The sequence below is a fragment of the Protomyctophum parallelum genome, assembly GCF_964188405.1.
Source record: "Protomyctophum parallelum genome assembly, chromosome: 6".
Lineage (NCBI taxonomy): Eukaryota > Metazoa > Chordata > Actinopteri > Myctophiformes > Myctophidae > Protomyctophum > Protomyctophum parallelum.
Window position 1 is genome coordinate 47,732,947 of NC_139701.1, and position 18,945 is coordinate 47,751,891.

Consider the following 18,945-nt stretch of genomic DNA (forward strand, 5'->3'; position numbering starts at 1 on the left):
CCACTTGAGCCTCCGTCTTTTACATTTCTCGTGTCTCATTCGCGTGTGTCGTGTGATGAAAATAGCATCTCTACAAGCTCACAACGCAGCGTGCTGCCGCATGTTGTGAGCTTGTAGATCTGCAAATTTGGGAACCGCTTTGATATATATATACATACAGGTGTGTGTGTATATATATTTGAAAATGTGTGAAAGCGTTCGCCTAAAAATGACATCCCCAAAATAGGGACGGCTGATTGAATGTGGTTAACACAGACTTACGCTTGCGCGCATACACACACGCGCACACACACACACACACACACACACGCACACACCGACTAGCGGAATGGGAGAAGTCGTTTTATAACGGGCTCAACGGTGATCGTATTAAAATTGAATTAGTCTTGCAAGAACGTTCAATCTCGACAGAATTCCTCGAGGAAACGCGGGTAGAACAGGAGAACGCTAGAGGCAAGGCTTTAGTTCAGGAGAACGCTAGGCTTTAGGTCAGGAGAACGCTAGGCTTTAGGTCAGGAGAACGCTAGGCTTTAGGTCAGGAGAACGCTAGACTTTAGGTCAGGAGAACGCTAGGCTTTAGGTCAGGAGAACGCTAGGCTTTAGGTCAGGAGAACGCTAGGCTTTAGTTTCTGACACTAGAGAGCACCGAAGTCTGACGTCAATATCGGTAGAGGGCGCAAATACACGGGGTCATGTACTTTTTATTTGCCTTTTAATGTAGGTTTTTTTTTTTTTTGATCGTCTCATATAAGAACTGTGAAAAATAAACATGTCATCCCGGCCGCTTCACTCATATGGATATGAAGAATCAACTGACTGAGAGAAAACGCTATTGTTACTGCTGCTGAATTAGTTACATTTTCGCGAGAAGCAGACTGTATCATATATGAGTGACTGACTGTCGCAAACGATACAGAGACACCTCCCTGACAATAACGCAGAGACGGCTTGTTTATTTTTGGACCACAACGCTTATATGAGACGATTTTAAGATGAGCCGATGTTATTCTCAATAGAGAAATTACTTCTGTGAACCAACGAGAGGATGAACGAGTGACGTCAGGACTTCGACCTAAAAACCCTAACGTAAACGGAACCGCACGCACGGGAGCAGCTCATAGTTCCAGCGCTAGTCCGACCGTTGTTCCCAGCATGTCGGGACTAGTCCTCCGTCTGAATGACCTCATGGGATCCCTGATTATTCCTGTTGCTAAATGAAACGCATAGGCTGATGTAAACAAAGTGTGGCGAACATTATAGGCATATCTTCCTGATATCAGCAGTCTGTCCATGGGCTGTCTCAAGGCATTAACCCATTCTGACCGGGCACCCATTTTGGTGTCAGCATCATGTTATGCTTTAGCTATTTAAAAATAGCAGATCTACAAGCTCATATCGCGCCACCGAGTGGCGCGATACGAGCTTGTAGGTCTGCTATTTTTTGAAAAATCGAAGAACGACTGACATTTTTAGAATCTGATCTCTGGTCAGAATGGGTTAATCAGACCAGTGTGTGTCCAGTGGAAACCTCGTGTGAATCTGATCTCAGGTCAGAATGGGTTAAGGTCTTTGACATGTCTCTGCTCTCCTCCATCTAGCCCGGTGGTCCTCACCGTCACCTTTCATGTCGAGGACCCCACCTGGAAATATTTCCTGCCAGGGACCCCAGTACAATATTTGTGTTTTTTTTTAAAGCAGATCTACAAGCTCACAACGTCACAAGGCAATGTGTATAAATGGTCGTTAGCTCAACTTTTCTGGCTGAGACCCCCCCCCCCCCCCCCCCCAAATAATCATATATGAACTGGGGACCCCCCCCAAATAATCATATTTGAACTGGCGGACCCCCCTTCCCAAATATTCCACAGATAACAGCTATTTTCATTATTTGACAATTTGGCTTTACATTTAGATTTAACCCATTCTGACCGGGCACCCATTTTGGTGTCAGCATCATGTCATGCTTTAGCTATTGAAAAATAGCAGATCTACAAGCTCATATCGCGCCACCGAGTGGCGCGATACGAGCTTGTAGGTCTGCTATTTTTGGAAAAATCGAAGAACAACTGACATTTTTAGGATCTGATCTCAGGTCAGAATGGGTTCATCAGACCAGTGTGTGTCCGGCGGAAACCTCGTATGAATCTGATCTCAGGTCAGAATGGGTTAAGGTCTTTGACATGTCTCTGCTCTCCTCCATCTAGCCTGGTGGTCCTCACCGTCACCTTTCATGTCGAGGACCCCCGCCGCGGACCCCACCTGGAAATATTTCCTGCAGGGACCCCAGTACAATATTTGTGTTTTTTTTTTTATAGCAGATCTACAACCTCACAACGTCACAAGGCAATGTGTATAAATGGTCCTTAGCTCAACTTTTCTGGCTGAGACCCCCCCCCCCCCCCCCCCCCCCCCAAATAATCATATTTGAACCGGGGACCCCCCCCAAATAATCATATTTGAACTGGTGGACCCCCCCTTCCCAATATTCCACAGATAACAGCTATTTTCATTATTTGACAATTTGGCTTTACATTTAGATTAACCCATTCTGACCGGGCACCCATTTTGGTGTCAGCATCATGTCATGCTTTAGCTATTTAAAAATAGCAGATCTACAAGCTCATATCGCGCCACGAGTGGCGCGATACGAGCTTGTAGGTCTGCCATTTTGAAAAATCGAAGAGCGACTGACATTTTTAGAATCTGATCTCAGGTCAGAATGGGTTCATCAGACCAGTGTGTGTCCGGCGGAAACCTCGTATGAATCTGATTTCAGGTCAGAATGGGTTAAAGAAAACATGGTCCCCTTCTTGTTTTTCACCCCAGTGTACCAAATCTCAGGCGTTTACAGATCTGTAGTTTTTGCCAAATGTCCCCAAAATAAGGACGACTATAGATAGGGCTCATGTGGTTACGTGAACGTAATCATAGTTTACACCTCGTGCATTTCACCCGCTGTGTGTGTGTGTTAGTGTTATGAGAGCAGACGTATTATGTTCAAGCTGCATCAATTTACACACTGCTTTTTCCTAAAGAGAAACGGTTCCGCCTGGACCGGCCCGGGGCCGTTGGGAGCCTGGTTCTGCCTGGACTAGCTGGCCCGGGCTGGTTCTGCCTGGACTAGCTGGCCCGGGCTGGTTCGGCCTGGACTGGCCCGGATATCCCAACGGCCAGCAGCAACGTCCCAGTTTACACTATAACCATCTGACGTTCTTCAATGCGGACCCTTGACGAAGGGCTTTAAAGGTTTTATGACATTAATTTTCATTTATTTTTATTTTTTCTTTAAGGTTTTATGACCTCAATTACACCCAAAAAACCTGAACTTTGAACATTCAGTGGATTTTCTGTGGTCTGAAGTTTTTTGGGGGTTTTTTTGGGGCCTTTTGAGCTACAATGAAAACAGGCAACACAGTGAAACAGTGACATCTGCTGGCAAATCCCATTGACATATATGGGATTTGCAGTAAGTGATGTCACTTACTGCCGGCAAATCAGAGCACCTGTTTGAGCCAGAAAACCCCAGATCACAGAAAATCTACTGAATGTTAAAAGTTCATTTTTTTGGGGTGCAATTGAGATTAGAAAACCTAAAAAAAACAAGAACAATTCCAAAACCTTTTTTTTTATGTCACAATCCCTTTAAGAACGGGGAGAAGAGTGTGCTTTGTTGCTCTGGATAGCGGTTTCTGACCGGGCACCCATTTTGGTGTCAGCATCATGTTATGCTTTAGCTATTTAAAAATAGCAGATCTACAAGCTCATATCGCGCCACCGAGTGGCGCGATACGAGCTTGAAGGTCTGCTATTTTTGAAAAATCGAAGAACGACTGACATTTCTAGAATCTGATCTCAGGTCAGAATGGGTTAATCAGACCCAGTGTGTGTCCAGTGGAAACCTCGTATGAATCTGATCTCAGGTCAGAATGGGTTAATAAAGTCATTGCAGTGCTCGCGCTGCAATGACTTTATTAATTATTAACTTTATTAACCTGCCGCGCCGAGCCCCTGCATCCCCCACTACCCCCCTTAGCCAGATGTTCTCACGCTTTTTCATTTCAAAGACCCCCCCCCCCCCCCCATTTTGATAGCGTTTCTGAGCCATCACAGGACACGGTTTCAGTGACCCACAGATGAATATGGCGTTCATATCGAGGACGGTTATACGTCTAAATGATGGGATGTTTGAAACGGTTTAAAACAGCCGCAACACAACGTGATCTCACTGGGGTTAATTCTCACTGCCATCAGTGCACTCTCAAACACATGAATACAAAACACACGGAAATCAACCGTAAACATTTACCCAAAAACAAAGAAAAATAATGCAAAAAAACCCTCTTGTCTCATAAGTTAACAAATTTACAAGATACGGAGTTCAACATTTTTAGGGTTTTCAGAATAAAAGAGTGATCTCCAGTGGACTTTCCAGCTGCCATACTTAATTAAACAAAGTGTCTTTAAAAAGAGCACGCCACTCTGAAGTAGTGCATTACAAAACCAGGGGAAAAAATATATATACGGATTCATAGAAATGCGAGGGGGTCACCGTTCCCCCAGTTCTGTGAGCATTAACCCATTATGCGCGGGAACCCCTTTTGGTGTTGGCATCATGTCATGCTTTATAGCTATTGAAAAATAGCAGATCTACAAGCTCATAGCACGCCAACGACTGACATAGAAACATAGCTTTTTCAGAAAACTGGTCAGGATGTAGAAGACATTTTTAGAATCTGATCTCAGGTCAGAACGGGTTAAACACATCACGCTATCAGACGTCCGAAACGACGCACACCCCGCGGTTTATACGACGTAAGCAACGTGTGTACTCTTAAATCTTGGGTCGTTTTTCCAAAGCGTAAAAAGATGCACATGAGTTGAGCTCCAGAATGTCCAGAATGTGCTTTTTATGTCCTTAAAGGACGACGGAGGAGGAGCTCTCTCACTTCCTGGGCAGGAAGGCGGCGGCCAGCCGCTGCTTCTTAATGGGCAGGAAGTGGATGTCCTGCGAGGAGCCTACGACCTTCTTCACTTTGATGGCTCTGTTTTTAGGGGCCTTCCTGCCCAGCGGCTCTCCCTGCTGCTCCCCCCCCGCCGGGGGCCCAACGGAGGACGACGGGGGCGGCAGGGGGGCCCCGTACGGCTGCTGGGCGGGGCCCGAGGCCCCCCCCGGCCCGCCAACCCCGTCCCGCTTGATGGAGAAGTTCTTGGTGGACACGCCCGACAGCCCTTTGATCTTCCCCATGAGGAAGGCGGCGGGGATGGCGTCCTTCACCGACACGATGACCTTATTGGCCGTCTGCGAGGCGGCGGCGGCGCTCGCCGTCTCCGGGTTTCCCCCCCCAGGAGGTCCCAGGGAACCCGCGGACGCTAGCGCCCCCTCGCGGCTCAGGGCGCCTGAGGCGCCGCTAGCGTCCGCCTGCAGCCACTTGTGCTGGCGGGCGAACTCCAGAGACGCCAGGCCGCTCATCAGCAGCTTGGAGTCCAGCGTCGGGACGGCCAGAGATGGAGCCAGGGGGGCACCGCCGCCCCCGCCAGGGGAGAGTTCCCCTCGACCGCCTAGCGAGCTCGCCGCCGCGGCGGCCCCCGGTGGCTGCGGCGGCGTGTACTTCTTCTTGGCGCTGCCGGCCACCGATAGGTCGAGCACGTTGTCCTGCTGCGGGGGAGGAGGGGCGGGGAACTCCAGTTTGGGCTGGACGGCCGCGGGACACATTCTGACGGACAGGTCCAACGCCTCGCCTTCTGACGACGACGGGGGAGGGGGAGGGGCCGCGTGCGGAGGCTGCTGGGGTGGTGCCACGCCGAACCTGGCCGGGAACAGAGACAGAACCGTGGTTATTATAGTAACCTGGGCAGAACCGTGGTTATTACAGTAACCTGGACAGAACCAGGGTTATTATAGTAACCTGGGCAGAACCAGGGTTATTATAGTAACCTGGACAGAACCAGGGTTATTATAGTAACCTGGACAGAACCAGGGTTATTATAGTAACCTGGACAGAACCAGGGTTATTATAGTAACCTGGACAGAACCAGCTACAGTGAACGGAACAAACCTGGAAACATTTTTTACTACCTGGAACTGTTTACAAAAATAGCTCAAACTAACTCAAATCATAGAGGATATGTCTTTAAGGTTTAGTCTATATTTCATACAAAGGCCTAATAATTTGGGTGGCTATGAAATACTATCCAGTATTATTAAAGGACCACTTCACCACTTTTCAACCTATCTTCATAATAGGTCCTCACTAATTATCATGATGAAATGGCACGAATTGTTTCTACTCAGTCTGTGTCTCATAGGATGGCTGTGGGCAGTTTAGAAACCGTCTTCCAGTGACATCATCATTAGGCAGATTTAATTTAAACAAGATTTCTATACAACAATGTTTAGATTTTCATTATCGTGAGAACGATGGCTTCCATTTTCGCATTGCAACTTTTCAGGACTAGAAAGCCTGCAGTTTCTATTAGCTTGTATTCCCCCCCGATGATGCCACTGGAAGACGGTTTCTGATTTGCCTACAGCCCTCCTGTGAGACACAGAGTAGAAAGAATTGTGCAATCTTTTCATGATTAATAGTGAGGACCTATTATATGAAGATAGGTTGAAAAGTGGTGAAGTGGTCCTTTTAAGCCCTATATAAATAGTAACAAATGGCAAACCACATTGCTGATCTACAAGCTGACAACAAGGCTACATTGCTTGTACATGCAATGTACAAATATATCTCAGCTTTAAAATAGCAGCTATCATCACTAGTTTTCTGAGCTTTTTTTTTCACACCATATCCCAATAAAAATATCACACCCTTGTGAAGTGAGGGGCGCTAATATATTAACCCATTCTGACCGGGCACCCATTTTGGTGTCGGCATCATGTTATGCTTTAGCTATTTAAAAATAGCAGATCTACAAGCTCATATCGCGCCACCGAGTGGCGCGATACGAGCTTGTAGGTCTGCTATTTTTGAAAAATCGAAGGGCGACTGACATTTTTAGAATCTGATCTCAGGTCAGAATGGGTTCATCAGACCAGTGTGTGTCCGGCGGAAACCTCGTATGAATCTGATCTCAGGTCAGAATGGGTTAACCGATTCCGTACATAGGACTTTGCCACACATCATAGGGGTCCCAAACGACGCGTAGGGGCGCATCCTCAGTGATACCGGGCGAGATGAGAATATTCAGATTTCTTTCCTTTTTTTTTTTTGTCAGTTCGCCTTTCGGCTACGGTATGCTACGCTCTGCACTCAAATGAGCTTAACGTTGACTTAGCTGAAAGAATGACTCGTCTCTCCTAATCCAGGGCGCTCTCCGTGGTCATGAACGGATCCATGTACTGGCGCTTCATTTCCGATCGCAATGTAAGCTAGCAATGTAAAGTAATCTTTTTTTAGTAGATTGTTTCCGGGTCGTGGCTTTCAGAGTAAAAGCGCTCAGACAACTCTGGCACTCCAGAGCTCCTATTTGGAAGAACCTCCTGCACTAATATATTAAAGTCTAACTCATGTCGATATGGTGATGTAATGGTGACGTAAAACAAACGGTGCCGACACAAACATTAAACACCATTCACAATAAAGAGACAATATGACGTAATGAGGCACATTATGATCCTTCATTGTCAATGTGGCGTTTACAAAACAAACATTGAACTAAAAACAAACATTGAACCTGTATAATTATAGGAGGGGCTAGCGCCCCTCAAAAATTAAAACGAACACAAAAACCTTTCCAGAATAATAAATAAATAAACCAAAACTATAAAAGAAAACACCTTAAAGGGATTGTGACATTAAAAAAAAGGTTTTGGAATTGTTCTTATTTTTTTTTTAGGTTTTCTAATCTCAATTGCACCCAAAAAACCTGAACTTTTAACATTCAGTCGATTTTCTGTGATCTGGGGTTTTCTGGCTCAAACAAGTGCTCTGATTTTCCTGCTGTTTGTGATGTAAGATCCTGCAAATCCCATATATGTCAATGGGGTTTGCCAGCAGATGTCACTGTTTTCACTGTGTTGCCTGTTTTCATTGTAGCTCAAAAGGCTTCCAAACCCCAAAGAAAACTTCAGACCACAGAAAATCCACTGAATGTTCAAAGTTCAGGTTTTTTGGGTGTAATTGAGGTCATAAAACCTAAAATAAAAAATAAAAATAAATGAAAATAAATGTCATAAAACCTTTAAAACTGTTTGGTAGTCATAAACGTCTAGACGTCTAATTGCCAATTAAGTACCGGATGCCACGGACGACAAGACGTCTTTCCTTGGGAATTAAAAATAAATAAATAAATATATATATATATATATATATATATATATATATATATATATATATATATTTATTAACATAAACATTTATTATATATATATAATTTCTCTAATCTGGTGTACAGGTGATGACATGCACATTACATGCATAATATAATTACAAATTCTTTCTTTCTTTATAATGGGAGAATTGGCACTCAGAGCCTAAACTGGTGACCACCAGGTGGCGCTGAAAGAGTAAAAAAAAAAAAAAAAAAATGGAACCGAAATTGGAAAAAATAAAGGTCTAAATAAATGAATGAATAAATAAATACTAGAGTGACTGTACTCAGTGGCGTGCACGGACATTTAGAGGGGCAGGTGCTCAAGTGAAAAAAAAGGGCACCTTGTGCAGCGCATTTTGGGGCGGGAGCCCATTTTGGTGCTTTATAGCTATTGAAAAATAGCAGATCTACAAGCTCATAGGTTGTAGGTCTGCTATTTTTCTTTAATCGAAGAACCACTGACACTTTAGATTGTGGGGGCCTAAATAATATAGTAGAAGCGTTTTTTTATCAAGATTTGATCAATGTCACAGCATGGTCCACACACTACAAATTAAAGGTGTAGTGAAACGGAAATGGTGAACAACATGAAAATGGTGTTTCAACATGAAACACCAGTCTGAAGTTTCTGAACCAATCAGAGCGTCGCATCCCTTCAGGCGATGGGACGGTAGCTAGGGACGGTAGCTATGCTATGCGCAACAGCGTGGTATGTGTTTGTTTATAAATCAAATGGTCGGCCAGCTGTACCAATTTACTGTTATGTGGCTTATTTCTACCCTATAATGTTTTCAGATACATATTTTAGCGTGATGATTGAGTTTAAACCGAGTAATACACTGTCTGGATGTTATCTTGAATGGAAATAAAAACGGAGTATTCTGTAATCAGTAGCAGCTGTGATGGACGGATGCGCAAATATGGGGAATTAAACGGGTGAGCTTCATTGTTATTGGCTTTTATCGATGTGTATCTCTACACGTCATCACGCAGCACGTTTTCGTTTTAATAAATAAATAATACAATCGTTTTTATGGACCTTTGATATAAAAACACACAGAAATGAGAATTTTCAATTTTTTTTGGCATCCATTGTTAGGTATGCCCATATGATGACCACGGATATGGTCTAAAAGTGTGAAAAACGTCTTTTTCATTTCACTGCGTTTTTAAGGGGAAAAAAAATCTTTTTTTTTAAGAGCAAAATTGGCTAAAACAAAAGGGCAGGGTGTGCTCTAGCACCCCCTATCTGTGCACGCCACTGACTGTACTGACCTGGCAGTGCAGGTGTGCGAGGAGGAGGAGGAGGAGGAGGAGGTAGCGTCTCGGGTGCAGGTGGCGGTCTGGGTGCTCCGGCTCACGGTGCAGACGGATCGGGGCACGTTGCCCTTGGAGTCCTCGGGGCCGTGGTGGTGCCCCCCCACGGGCACGGGGATGGGCAGGGGGATGGGCAGGGGCACCGGCAGCGGGATCACCACCGGGTAGGGCACCAGCAGGGTGGCGGGGGGCACCAGCGGAGCCAGAGGGGAGGCGAGGTAGGGGTGCGAGAGAGGAGGAGGAGGGGGAGGCGGGGGAGGGGGAGGGGAGGTGAAGAAGGCGGAGGCGAACGGGTCAGTGGCGCCGGGGGCGGAGCCTAGTGGAGACTGACAGGCGGAGGAGGCGGCGGCCTGGGAGGCGAAGAGGTCCTGGAAGTACAGTAGGAAGTACAATATAGGGATGTTATTGGTTGATATATATACATTAGTCAGTACTTGCGTGCTCTGCTTGCGCACAAGTAGGCCATGTATGACCTAGTTGTAAAAATACAAATAGGTACACAGAACAGAACGAGGTATGGTGGTGATTTCCTAGGAGAATTGTGTCCCCTCAGTGTCCCCTCGGTGTCCCCTCAGTGTCTCCTCTGTGTCCCCTCGGTGTCCCCTCAGTGTCTCCTCGGTGTCCCCTCAGTGTCCCCTCGGTGTCCCCTCAGTGTCCCCTCGGTGTCCCCTCAGTGTCCTGTGAGAACCGTGTCCCCTCAGTCATCACGGCATTACACAAACCACCCTGCCAATATGACGCTTCTGTGTACAGTGGGGACCTCATGTTTATGTTCAATGTTTTCAACAGATCTGTGGCGACAAATTATACCTTCGGGGATAAAGATTATTATTATTCTTACCTGCAAGAACCAGCTCAGTGGCCTTGTGTCTGTGGCCTGTTAGAGTGTCCGCCCTGAGACTGGGAGGTCGGGGGTTCAATCCCCGGCCGGGTCATACCAAAGACTCTAAAAATGGGACCCAGTGCCTCCCTGCTTGACACTCAGCATCAAGGGTTGGATTGGGGGTAAGTCCCTGCGACATACTAGCCGAGCGTCATGTCCAGGGGGTGTACTTGTACATCAAGCTGCCTCACGCTACAGAAACAGGAGATAGGCTACTGCCCTATGGGCCTCATGGCTACAGAAACAGGAGATAGCCTCCTGCCCCTATGGGCCTCATGGCTACAGAAACAGGAGATAGGCTCCTGCCCCTATGGGCCTCATGGCTACAGAAACAGGAGATAGGCTCCTGCCCCTATGGGCCTCATGGCTACAGAAACAGGAGATAGGCTCCTGCCCCTATGGGCCTCATGGCTACAGAAACAGGAGATGGGCTCCTGCCCCTATGGGCCTCATGGCTACAGAAACAGGAGATAGGCTCCTGCCCCTATGGGCCTCATGGCTACAGAAACAGGAGATAGGCTCCTGCCCCTATGGGCCTCATGGCTCGGCAAGGCTACTTACTTACCTGCAAGATGGCGGCGAATGCCGGGTTCTGCAGCAGGGAGAGCAGGTTGGAGTCTGGGGAGGAAGAACCTCCAGAAGACTTCTGGTCCAGAGGAGGAGGAGGAGGAGGGGGGGGAGGGGGGAGGCCGAAGGTCAGTGAGGCGTTCTGGCACAGCACGTTGTTCTGGAGAGGCAGAGCGGGACAGCCTGACGCCATCTGGAGGGAACGGGTTGAGATGTTAGTGGACTATACTCCATCTGGAGGGAACATGTTGAGATGTTAGGAGACTATACTCCATCTGGAGGGAACAGGTTGAGATGTTAGTGGACTATACTCCATCTGGAGGGAACATGTTGAGATGTTAGGAGACTATACTCCATCTGGAGGGAACGGGATGAGATGTTAGGGGACTATACTCCATCTGGAGGGAACGGGATGAGATGTTAGGGGACTATACTCCATCTGGAGGGAACAGGTTGAGATGTTAGTGGACTATACTCCATCTGGAGGGAACAGGTTGAGATGTTAGGGGACTATACTTCATCTGGAGGGAACAGGTTGAGATGTTAGTGGACTATACTCCATCTGGAGGGAACAGGTTGAGATGTTAGTGGACTATACTCCATCTGGAGGGAACAGGTTGAGATGTTAGGAGACTATACTCCATCTGGAGGGAACAGGTTGAGATGTTAGTGGACTATACTCCATCTGGAGGGAACAGGTTGAGATGTTAGTGGACTATACTCCATCTGGAGGGAACAGGTTGAGATGTTAGGGGACTATACTCCATCTGGAGGGAACAGGTTGAGATGTTAGGGGACTATACTCCATCTGGAGGGAACAGGTTGAGATGTTAGTGGACTATACTCCATCTGGATGGAACCGGTTGAGATGTTAGGGGACTATACTCCATCTGGAGGGAACAGGTTGAGATGTTAGGAGACTATACTCCATCTGGAGGGAACAGGTTGAGATGTTAGGAGACTATACTCCATCTGGAGGGAACAGGTTGAGATGTTAGGGGACTATACTCCATCTGGAGGGAACAGGTTGAGATGTTAGTGGACTATACTCCATCTGGAGGGAACAGGTTGAGATGTTAATGGACTATACTCCATCTGGAGGGAACAGGTTGAGATGTTAGTGGACTATACTCCATCTGGAGGGAACAGGTTGAGATGTTAGGGGACTATACTCCATCTGGAGGGAACATGTTGAGATGTTAGTGGACTATACTCCATCTGGAGGGAACATGTTGAGATGTTAGTGGACTATACTCCATCTGGAGGGAACCGGTTGAGATGTTAGGAGACTATACTCCATCTGGAGGGAACATGTTGAGATGTTAGTGGACTATACTCCATCTGGAGGGAACATGTTGAGATGTTAGTGGACTATACTCCATCTGGAGGGAACAGGTTGAGATGTTAGGGGACTATACTCCATCTGGAGGGAACATGTTGAGATGTTAGTGGACTATACTCCATCTGGAGGGAACAGGTTGAGATGTTAGGGGACTATACTCCATCTGGAGGGAACATGTTGAGATGTTAGGAGACTATACTCCATCTGGAGGGAATGGGTTGAGATGTTAGGGGACTATACTCCATCTGGAGGGAACAGGTTGAGATGTTAGGAGACTAAAAATAAATGAAAAAGAATGTGATGAAACCTTGAAGGCCGCTACCTGTGAGCTGAGGTGCTGCAGCAGCTGCGGGTCCAGGACCAGCGGCAGCGACAGCGCCCCCTGGCTGGTCATGAAGTACGGCGTGGCCCCCATCTGGCCGTGCAGCGAAGGCACGGCGCCGCCGGCCCCTCCCCCCCCGGAGGACATCTGCAGGTGGATGGGCAGGACCATGGGGCTGTCCCCCAGACAGATGGGCTGGAGCAGGGTGGTGGCCACCTTCACAGACACCCCTCCTCCTCCACCTGGGGGGGGGGGGGAGAGACAGACGGCGCCATTAAGGCTCATTCATACTCCAGTTTGTGGAGATAGGCTATCACCGTTTTATGTGACAATAAAACACCTTGAACCTTGAGCTTATCACCTAAAACGGTGATAAGAGTTGAGGCCATCATACTCGCGGTGATGTCCTTAAGGATTGACCCCGCCTCCCTGTGGTTTACCCAACTTATCTAGACCAATCGGTGAACGGGGTGATAGCTCCAGAGTGAAAAGAGATCGTAAAAACATAGAGATGGGTCTGTGTCCGCGGTGATAGCTGATCATCACCGCGACTGACGTAATGGTGTAGTTCTCCAACCCTTTAAAAACTACACCACAAACTGGAGTATGAGCCTTTAGCCATTCAATTGTTTGTTTTTATGACAAAGAATTACAGCCTGACACTGAATTTTTATTTCGTGTCACAATTGCCATTGACAATGAAAGGAGAATTTACATATGTGTGTGAACAAATCAGCTTTTTGTGAAAACGCAAACATTAAATGCCGCTTACAATGAAAGGGGCCTTTTAGGGGCCTTTTAGTACCTCCAGGGGCCTCGGTGGCGTGCGGCTGCGCTGCGTGAGTCTCCACCAGGGGGGGCAGTCGCCCCCCTTTATTGAGCCCCACTCCGCTGCAGCCGTCCCAGCAGGGGTCCGCGTGACGATGGGCGGGGCCACCGGGGTTCACCCCCCCGCCGCCGCCACTCTCCACTTTGCCAGCAGGGGGCGCTGCCGCAGCTTCCCTGGCGCTCAAGCAGGCTTCCGGCTGTGAGGGGTTGTTTGTGCTGCAGGTCACCATGGTGGTGCTGGGGTGGTGGAGGTGGTGGTGGCGGGACCCGGGGTCATCTCCCTCCATCGTCCACCTCTCCCAGAGAGAGACGGTCGACTCCTCCGTGACCGAGAGAAGATGGGGTTAACGGGAGGGGTTGGCGGGGCTAGTGGCTAGTAGCGGGCGTCGTCCATTATGTCGTCCAGGTACGCAGCACGCCTGAAACGACACAACACAACACACTGGTTCAGAGATGTGTTGATGTATAAAAGTATAAGTGGCGTGCACAGACAGACATACACAGACAGACCCCGTTGCAGACCAAGGACCACGTCCCACTGGGAGGAGACCCCGGGGCAGACCAAGGACCACGTCCCACTGGGAGGAGACCCCGGGGCAGACCAAGTACCACGTCCCACTGGGAGGAGACCCCGGGGCAGACCAAGGACCACGTCCCACTGGGAGGAGACCACGGGGCAGACCAAGGACCACGTCCCACTGGGAGGAGACACCGGGGCAGACCAAGGACCATGTCCCACTGGGAGGAGACCACGGGGCAGACCAAGGACCACGTCCCACTGGGAGGAGACCACGGGGCAGACCAAGGACCATGTCCCACTGGGAGGAGACCACGGGGCAGACCAAGGACCACGTCCCACTGGGAGGAGACCCCCGGGGCAGACCAAGGACCACGTCCCACTGGGAGGAGACCCCCGGGGCAGACCAAGGACCACGTCCCACTGGGAGGAGACCACGGGGCAGACCAAGGACCACGTCCCACTGGGAGGAGACCCCCGGGGGCAGACCAAGGACCATGTCCCACTGGGAGGAGACCCCGGGGCAGACCAAGGATCACGTCCCACTGGGAGGAGGCCCCGGGGCAGACCAAGGACCATGTCCCACTGGGAGGAGACCCCGGGGCAGACCAAGGACCACGTCCCACTGGGAGGAGACCCCGGGGCAGACCAAGGACCACGTCCCACTGGGAGGAGACCCCGGGGCAGACCAAGGACCATGTCCCACTGGGAGGAGACCCCGGGGCAGACCAAGGACCACGTCCCACTGGGAGGAGACCCCGGGGCAGACCAAGGATCACGTCCCACTGGGAGGAGGCCCCGGGGCAGACCAAGGACCATGTCCCACTGGGAGGAGACCCCGGGGCAGACCAAGGATCACGTCCCACTGGGAGGAGACCCCGGGGCAGACCAAGGCGCAGTTGGAGGAAACACATCGACTCACTGGCCTTGGAACGTCTCGGGATCCCCCAGGAGGAAGTAACTATTAATGTTGCTCTGGAGAGGGACGGATAAGCGGAGAGGTACGGATAAGCGGTTGAAGTTGGATGGATAGTGGCTAAGTTTACTAGTCGACTAGTTGTTTAACTACCTATTATGTTAAAAAAATAAAATAAAAATCTTATCAACTAGTACCAACCAGGTCAACTTAGTTGCTTAAAGCCCTAAAGTGACACCACACCGGGGGAGAAATCGCCACCTGTTTCGACCTCGTAGATCTGCACATTTCTTTTTGACACTTTTCCACCGCCCCACGACGGAGGCGACATACAGATTCCCTTTTCTCCGACTAAAAGGAGCTAGTGGGAATCTCTCCTCCTCCCGGCCAAGCGGTGATGAGGTCATCTGGGCTGCATTTGAGTGAGTCGGCGGCGGTGATAAATACAATATGGACGAAACAAATCACTGCCTGCAGGCCTCGGCGTGGTTTATATAGTCGCTGTGTTCAATAGAACTTGAATCAAAACAAGGAATTACAAATCAAATGTTTTAACACGTTGAGGACGGGAACCACCTTTTGGTGTTTTTAAAGCATTATGTTATGCTTTAGCCGTTTGAAAAATACAAGCTACAAGCTTGTAGATCTGCTATTTATTTATTTCTATCGTGAAAATGTGTTGCAAATCTTTGAGTAGGTCTATATATTATCTGACGGTGAACGTTTTTAGCTCAAATCTTTAGCTTCTGGGGGGCGGGGAGGGGGGGGTCCCTGAAACAACAGATGGGGGTCCGCAGCCAAATACAGATAATTATCGGGGTCCCTGACAGGAGGAAGGTTGAGAACCACCGACATAAGAGAAACGTGAGGTCTTTTCAGAAAACGCTCAGGATGTAGAAGACATTTGTAGAATCTGATCTCAGGTCAGTATGGGTTAATAAACCCAAGACTGGATCCAGAAGCAGAGAAAGCGTCTCTTGGTGAGCCGGTTAGCCTGAGAGCGCCCGGGAGACAAAATGGAGTTCAGATGTACGGCCTTTGAACTAAACTGATTCAATCTCCACTAAGGGCATTAAACTGGAGACGCTTTCTGTTGTTGTTGTTGTTGTTGTTGTCGGGCGGAAAGCTCATTCTGAACATCTGCATAGACTCTATTTATTTGGGCAAAGTCTGACAAAGAACTCTGGGCATTCAAGGGGATAACTGCTGACATCACGATATATATTAAAGTGCTGTGCCCGGTGTCGAGTCGGTCAAACCCACGGTTGTCCAGCACCGCCAACAAAGGTCCTCTGCCCCTGGGTTCTGGGCAGGGCCCCTGCCCTTGGCTCTGGGCAGGACACCTGCCCAGAGTGCCCAGGCACTGGCCTAGTTTAACAAATGGAAAGTATTCAACAAAAAGAGCGTGTGACTCATTCATAACTAACATGGGATCCACTGGAATAATAGGTTTTGGACATGCATGGATTACAACATAGCTCTATCTATCCATCCTGACAGATCTGCCACCATATAGAACATTATGACAACATTACTACTATTATTACTACTACTATACATAAAACATAAAAAGAGTTCACAAATTGCAGTTGTTTTTTTTAGTGCATTATATAAATAAATAAGATGAAATGACTTCAAATTCATCTGGCCTTAATAATTCATCTAAAAAGAGATACAAGCCATGAAGGCCATTTAGTTTGAGTTGAACGGAGTCCATGTGGTCTCTGTCCGGGAGTGGAAACCTCGTACGATCTGAAACGGTTCAAAAGTAGAAGATCTACGACCTCGAAGCACGTCGTGTTTTCAGTAGGGCTGTCAAAGTTAACGCACTATTAACTAGTTAACTCACAATCCTTTTAACGGCACTATTTTTTTTTACGCGCGATTAACGCACTGTGAAGTTTGACAGAATGGTTGAGAGATGCATGGCAATTTTACACTGAAGAGTTGAATAATTGTTAAACAGCTGCATTACTTAAGTTAATTTAAGTCTACACAATTAGAAAACTTAGAAACATGTTATTTTGATCAACATGGCCTGTTATCTCTCGTAATGGTACCATTGGCCAACATCAATACAGTTCTTTAGTTTGGGTCTGGAAGGCTAAATGTCATCAAATGGTGGTCCGTGGCTCAAATGCAGAATAAATAATGGACCTTGATATGAAAAATCTTGAAAACCACTGATTTAAGGTATATTTAGAACGGATAAAAAATATGCGATTAATTTGCGATTAATCACAGTTAACTATGGACAATCATGCGATTAATCAGATTAAATATTTTAATCGATTGACAGCCCTAGTTTTCAGATCTACGACCTCGAAGCGCGTCGTGTTTTCAGATCTAAACGACCTCGCAGCGCGTCGTGTTTTCAAATCTAAACGACCTCGCAGCGCGTCGTGTTTTCAGATCTAAACGACCTCGCAGCGCGCGTCGTGTTTTCAGATCTAAACGACCTCGAAGCGCGTCGTGTTTTCGAGGTCGCAGATCTGCCACTTTTTGATGCTTCTGTGTGTGACGCTGTAGCGCGGACAATCGGGGCAGGGGGTTCTCAACGGTTTTTTTTTGGGCTCGGGACCCCCAGAAAAGCGCCCCACCCCCCACCCCCAATACGAATTGACCGCCAATAATAACCTTAACAATAGAGACAATACATCATAAATAAATGCTGAAACTAGATACAATCATTAAAACAGTTTAGCTGCCGGGAATAGTTTAATCCAGGTTACTGTCGTTGCTATATACGACATTCCCGCCTTTTGTTTTATGTGTTTTAATCCGCCGTATTGTAATAAATAAAAATAAACTCTTGTCTTTGCCGCGGAGAAAGAGACTAGATGGTTTCGTTTTGATGACGAAACCGGAAATCGTCACATGCTGTGGGCTGCTAGGGCTTCTGGGAAATGGAGGCCCGACACGCTGATTAGCAGCCTATAGACCGATTCCGTAGCGGGTCTCATGGTCGCAGCCTACGTATTTCCTGTAGGCGGACTCGACATAGCTGCGGGAGTAAAACCCTCACCAGGCGCACCTCTTCCACTACAGTGAACGGCAGAGTGACTGATGTTAGTTTGCCTCAAACTTTACTCCTTTACCTGCTTTTTTACTAACACTAACATTACAAAGATGCCCAGAACATCGAGATGAACCTGTGTAGTTTATGGCTGCTCCAACAGTAGTGGCAACATAAAAAATAAAATAAAACGGAATGTCAAAATATCCACCGTGGTGGCTGAGGCCAGAGCCATTGAGTAATGTTGAGACAAAGCAGTGAAAGATACATAACGCCAGTCTTACCCAATACCAAATATTTCTGTTTTATTAACACAAGGCTGCTGTACTTTATACCTCATACTTTAAATGCTTAGTATGAGGTATAAAATACAGCAGCCTTGTGTTCATAAAACAGAAAGATTGGGTATTGGGTAAGACTGAAATTATGTATCTTGCAGGATTCTTCACTGCTTTGTCTCAACCATTACTCAATGGCTCTGGTCTCCGCCATCGTGGTGGATATTAGACATTCCGTTTTATTTTATTTGTTATGTTGCCACTACTGTTGGAGCAGCCATAAACTACACAGGTTCATCTCGATGTTCTGGGCATCTTTGTAATGTTAGTGTTAGTAAAAAAGCAGGTAAAGGAGTAAAGTTTGAGGCAAACTAACATCAGTCACTCTGCCGTTCACTGTAGTGGAAGAGGTGCGCCTGGTGAGGGTTTTACCCCCGCAGCTACGTCGAGTCCGCCTATAGGAAATACGTAGGCTGCGACCATGAAACCGGTACGGAATCGGTCTATATAGGTGCCCTGACCGGACCGCTAGGCCAGCCCTGGCCAAGTTCAGTCTTTTATGTGAACACGGGACTTTGGAATAATTATTCTGTGTTACTTTATAAACAACATTTCCTGAATCTCTAACTTTAGATGAAAG

The 18,945-nt window shown here is 47.7% G+C and overlaps 2 protein-coding genes across 2 annotated transcripts in view; both read right to left on the reverse strand.

Annotated features, from left to right (window-relative positions):
- Positions 1-4,942: 4,942 nt before the first annotated feature.
- rai2 (retinoic acid induced 2) lies at positions 4,943-13,865 on the reverse strand (the record flags this gene model as incomplete). Its single annotated transcript, XM_083766805.1, has 5 exons — positions 4,943-5,807; positions 9,595-10,004; positions 11,085-11,279; positions 12,751-12,992; positions 13,556-13,865. 5 exons carry the CDS (start codon positions 13,863-13,865, stop codon positions 4,943-4,945), a joined length of 2,022 nt encoding a protein of 673 aa, XP_083622931.1.
- Positions 13,866-13,951: 86 nt separating this feature from the next.
- The window catches only part of LOC310860045 (sex comb on midleg-like protein 2), a gene marked incomplete at its 3' end in the record, with an annotated part of 57,055 nt that continues 52,061 nt past the window's right edge, over positions 13,952-18,945 (reverse strand). Inside the window, exons 13-14 of the mRNA XM_083766806.1 lie at positions 16,271-16,379; positions 13,952-13,997 (exon numbers count right to left, since the gene is read on the reverse strand). Coding sequence (XP_083622932.1) covers positions 13,952-13,997; positions 16,271-16,379 — 155 coding nt within the window. The remainder of the gene's footprint in view (positions 13,998-16,270; positions 16,380-18,945) is intronic.